Below are 5838 nucleotides of genomic sequence, written 5' to 3' on the forward strand. Positions count from 1 at the left end.
TTAAAATCATATGAATAGCTTATTTTATCATTCTTTTAAATTTATTAACAACACAAAAAATAAAATTATGACAATTGATATTTTTAAGAAAATTACTATCAAAAGATAATTTTGAAAAATTAATATTTTTAAAATACAATAATTGTACTATCAAAAAAAATTAAATTTCTCAAAAGAAATTATTTTAGGACAGCGAGTATTGTATTCCACAGCAAACAATATTCTGCTACATTTAGCACTTGCCTAACAAATGAAGAGGATCATAATCTTGGAATAATGCCTCCACAAACCAAGCATGTATATATGTAGACGCCCTACAACTGTATTTAGATCATGGATTTAGGGAATCATGAATTCAAGCATTGCCTCAGCATGAAACATGAATAATGTCATGAAGCTTTCTTCATTCGCATTCATTCATTTTCATAGGTTAGTGCTCAAAATTTTAGACTGTAAAGGAACAGAAAACAAACATCATCCTACTATTATTGATATTTATATATCACATCTGATCCAATGATTTTTTTTTTTTTTTGGTGCAAATGGAAAATTTCACAACAGCAAGAATGAAACAAAGTAGTAGAATACAAGCTGTTTCCTACTAAATTTTAACTCCTAAAACGTGAAATCAAAACACAAATGGGGCAATCTAATTTATGCAGAGAGAGTCCAGATAGTTGCCAGATTGAGCTTATTTGTAGGTTCCCATACCAACAGCAGCTTCTCCACCATATGGTTGGAAGCTTTCCTGGGCCTTGGAAAAGCAAATATAGTAAAGCTCGGAGACTATGAAATTCAAGAAAATGAAAGCTGCCCCTGCCGCAAAAACTCCCTTTCGCAACATCTGGCAAGAGGGGGGGTTTTCACCCCAAATAGTCCGGTACTTGGTGTGATAGGCATTCTCCACTGAACCAGCTAGCAAGCACACCTCCGCAATGAAGAACAACACCCTGAAACGTATTAATTGATGATTTAAGTATGTGTATGAGGTGAACATCTTGAATTATCCTTTCACAGTATGCGATATTGAACTTTACCAATTCGATCAAAGATCAATATATCAGATTATAGTTATATGCCTCAAAATCAGAACATAACATACCAGCAGGTAATGAAAAGAAGAACTGCCCAGGCCCTTGAACCTCCAGGCCTCAAAGCCTTCCCGCAGCAGAAACATCGACTTGCTACCATTATAACAACTTGACTGGCCATGAGGACGAAGAATGCACCAACTCCATACCCCGTCGAAATATCTGAGTCGTAGACACAGTAATTATAATTTTTTTCATTGTCTGGTGTGATTGTGGCCTGTCAAGGAAAATTGTCAGATCATGACTTCATTAAAAATATCTACAATTCAGGCAGAAACTGACTGGATTTATAACAATGGATTAGGGGGAGTGGAAATTGGAGGCCCCAGTTCCGACTGCATTGCTTGGTTGCTCAATTTACAAATAAATTTTGAAGAAAACTACATTCCACATAACCCCAATTCAGCAAAAACAATCTGAAGTAATCACTGTGATGTGATTAACTTAGTGGCCCAGAGCCGATGTACTGTTTAACTTACTAGGAGGTCAGTTGTTCAATTCCCCCCTCCCCCTCCAATGTAACCAAAAACATGTAAAAAATCCAAAGTGAAAAACAAGAACGACCCTGCTATGTAGCTCGAAAATGGAGAGCTCGAATGGCTCGAATTTTTTTTTTTTATTCTTTTTCCTTCTCCTTCATTCTTTCTCTTCTTCCTTCCCTCTCTTTTCCCTTCTCCTTCCTTTTTCAGTTCTTAGCCTCACAGCCGTCTCTCTCTCTCTCTCTCTCTTTCCTTCTTTCTCTTCTTCTTTCCCTCTCTTTTTCCTTTTGGGTTTGTTGAAAAAGCCACACAGCCCTCTCTCTCTCTCTCTCCTCAAACCCAAGGAAGAAGAAGAAGAAGAAGAAGAAGAAGAAGAAGAAGAAGAAGAAGAAGAAGAAGAGATCAAAAAAATAATGGTTCAGCCGAAAATCCACAGCCAAAATTAGCACACACAAAATCAACATAGTTTGCAAAATCAAAATAAATAAAAAATAAAAAAAAAATCAAAATCATCACAGTTTACAAAATAACCCAAAAAATCACAAAAAAAAACAAACAAAAAAAAATAAATCAAAACAAAATCAAAACAACCATAGCCGAAGATCAAGCTTCGTCCTCTCCGTCCATAGCGGTGGGTTGGGTCTCCGTCCATGGCGGATCCAGCTTCGGCTTCTCTCTTTCTCTCGCCTATCTATTTCTCTCTCGCCTCTCTCTTCCTCTCTTCCTCCTCTCTTTCTCTCGCCTTTGTGTTTCTCTCTCGCCTATCTCTTTCTCTCAAACCAGTTCAAGAAAAAAAAAAAAAAAAAAAAAAAAGTGTGTCAAAACGACGTCGTTTTGACACTCGAGGCATTCGAACCACTCAACTTTCGAGCTACCACGCATTTCTCAAAAAAGAATCTTGAATTCAGAACCAAAATTTGAATCAAATCCAATCGTAACTAGGAGTAAGAAATTTGGCTCCGTTTGGTGGAGTTTTCAAAATCTAGTTCCACACTCACTTTTGAGTGTGGTGTTTGTTTAGGGTTTTTAAATCATAATTCTACACTCATTTCTCAAAACTCAATTCAAAACATAATCATTACTTTTCAAAACTCATAACCAAACACATAATTCAAAACTCTTTTCAAAACTCCATTCAAATCAATATTTTAAAAATATTTTAATTTTGTTAAGATTTTAAATATTTTAATATTTAAATATGTTACGATTTTTTTAATTTTTTAATTTTTTTAATTTTTTGAATATTTTTAAATATTACGATTTTAATTTTTTAAATTTTAAAATATTTTATAAAAATAAATTCAAACTCTATTTTATAAAAATATTTTTAAATATTTTAATTTTTTTGTTATGTATTTGGTTACGATTTGAGTGTAGAGTTGTGAAAGTAGTATGGAGTTTCAAGTTATGTGTTTAGTTATGAGTTTTAAAAATAATTTTTTAATTGAGTTTTGTTTTATGTGTTTGGTTACGATTTAAGTGTAGAGTTGTTTTTAAATTTAAAATATTAAAATTTTAAATTATTTTAATTTTTTAAATATTTAAATTATTTAAATTTTTACGATTTAAAATTTTTGAATATTTATTTTAATTTTTTACTTATTAAATTTTTTAGATTATTTAAATTATTTAAATATTTATGATTTAAATTTTTTGAATATTTATTTTGAAAAAAAATTATTTCCTTTGTAGTATTTTCAATTAAAAAATTGATTAATGTTATTTTTTGTTAATAATAAATTTTTTAATTGAATTTTTAAAAAGAGTTTGGTTATGAGTGTTGATCAAAATTTTCAATAATGTGAAAGTAATGTGTTTTGTTATGAGTTATAACAATTTGAATTAAGTTTTGAAAACTCTTTTCAAAACTCATAACCAAACAAATTTTCTTACTTCACATGTCAAATCAAACTTTCAAAACTCAATTCTACACTCAATTCCACACTCAATTCAACACTTTATTCAAAAACCATAACCAAACAAATTTTCTACACTCAAATCATAATTCTAAAACACACAAACTCAAAATACAACTCATATTCTCAAATCATAGTTACAAAGCTCTACCAAACGGAGCCTTATATTCTCTTATTTCATTTCCTCTTTCTTTTGTCTTTTCCATTGACAAATTCAACACTGGCTTGATAAAATAATGAACTAAAATCTAAGGTGAGTTAAATTTTGACACGACAAAAACATCAAAAATGAAAAAAAAATAATACATTTTATTAGATACCTAATTGTTAAAAGAAAATTATTCTAAAAGTATTTAAAATTTTTTAGTGTAATATATACAAGTTTACCCCTATTATACCACATTTTAGAGCATGTAGCTTATCATGTTCCCATTCCCATTCCCGTTCCCGTTCCCATTTTACGTACCGGAACGATCCGCGTTCCAGGTAACATAGGGCTAAAGGGATTGGAACTAATACAAATGGTGTGAACAAACAAAAATAAATAAAGTAAAATACATATTTTAGTGTAAAAGAAATAACAAGACAATATCGTTTTTCCACCTATACGACTAATGAATTATTGATGAAAAGTAGATTAAGTGTTATTTGAATTAAAACTTTAAGAGAGCCAACTTGAGGAGCTTATTGTATTTTGTCCAAAACTCAAAAGATGTTAATATAAATTGCCTTTTTTTTTTGGTACAACGGAGACCATTGCCTGAGAGAGGGGGAAGTCTTATCACAGGCAAGATTCAAACCCTCGACTTCCTAGCGAGATGAAGCTTTAGCAAACCAAGCTAGCCCCAGTAAAACAATTTTATCTTGAGACTTATGTAGAATTTTACATTCTTTGAAACAAAAAGAACATAAAAACAGAATAATCTTTATTTTCCCCCCTATTCTTTCCTTTTCTTTTCTAACCATCCGGAAAATAAAGATCCAAATATCAGTTTTTTACAATTCAACTCACTAAAAAGTAATCATGAATAAAAATTCACTAGTGGCTATATCGATCCGAATGAAAAGTTGTGAACATTGGTGAATTAGGGTAAAACCACTATCATTCTATAGATCTTGTTTATCTAATAGCTATTAGGCCAAAAATGCTGTGAAAATAATGCATTTTACCACCAGCATTCAAATTGTTCTAACAAAATCCAGCAAACTTCTTTCAGTACATGTTATTTATGCTTTTCGGGACACAAATGTATAGTTTGGAGCAGAGACAGCAATAGATCCAGTAATTGCACATCAAATTTAGTAAGAATTCACTTAATTTTGGCTTGGTTGATTGATTAGAAAACTAGAAATACGAAAAAGAAAGTACTGGACAGTCAAATTTCACATAATGTACTAAAAATTTAGTGAAACTCACACAATTAAGCGAAAATAACTAGGTTTACAATTCAAAATCACAAACAATCCACATATATGAATCAAGTTCAACCACAATACATCGCGATTGACCTATATCAATCAGAAACAAGCAAGTTTGAGAGAGAGAGAGCTCACAGTGCTTCGTCTCTGCTCAGCAGCAACAGCCAACGCAAAGGCAACGACATCGAAGACGAAGACCGCAATCAGTAAGATCTTTGACGCCATTGCAATGGATTCCTCTTCTTCACACAGACACACACCACAGATCTAGATCTGTACCTTTGCTTACTCTCTCTCTACTATGCGTTTTCTCTCTCTAGATATAGATATAGAGACCGACAGAGAGAGAGACTGGAGTGTTGATGAAGCAGAGAAGCCTGAGAATATAAAACGAAGAAAAAGAGAGTTACCAAAAAGATAAAGACGTTTCAACAGCTGGTTGACAATAGGTATTTTACCGGCAAAACGGACTACTGAATATGTATCCAATAATTTTTTTTTTCAGAAATTCCAAACAAAATATGTTTGGAAAAGTCAATGAAAAGCCATTAGAGCATGTAGTTTTTTTTTAGATAAAAATTTAATTGAGATTTAGAGCTGAGGTTTGAAATTGTATTGGCCTCGTTTATAAACATGCTTTTCTAATATTTTTTTGATTTTTTTGATTAAAATATGATATAAAAAAATTAATATATTTGATATGATTTTTTAAATTTTTACGAAAAGATATACAAAAAATAGAAGGAAAAAAAAATCTTTAACTTTTTAGAATAGGTTATTGACTTTTTATTTTTTTTAATGACTTTTTCGCTTTTAGGTTAAAAAGTAATATTACCAAATGAAACCTAAAAGCCTGTTTGGTAACGTTTACGTTTCAGTTTATATTTGTAAAAATTTTATAAATTAATTTTTGTTTATTTTTAGAAAAACATA

General features: G+C 31.0%; 1 protein-coding gene across 1 annotated transcript; it reads right to left on the bottom strand.

Annotated features, from left to right (window-relative positions):
* Positions 1-458: 458 nt before the first annotated feature.
* LOC114260095 (uncharacterized) lies at positions 459-5504 on the bottom strand. Its single transcript, XM_028200150.2, has 3 exons — positions 5041-5504; positions 1103-1308; positions 459-950 (listed from the first exon to the last, which is right to left on the bottom strand). Exons 1-3 carry the CDS (start codon positions 5128-5130, stop codon positions 692-694), a joined length of 555 nt encoding a protein of 184 aa, XP_028055951.2. The 5' UTR covers positions 5131-5504; the 3' UTR covers positions 459-691.
* Positions 5505-5838: the final 334 nt, after the last annotated feature.

Source organism: Camellia sinensis, chromosome 7 (genome assembly GCF_055761805.1).
Source record: "Camellia sinensis isolate YWXY chromosome 7, ASM5576180v1, whole genome shotgun sequence".
Classification (NCBI taxonomy): Eukaryota; Viridiplantae; Streptophyta; class Magnoliopsida; order Ericales; family Theaceae; genus Camellia; species Camellia sinensis.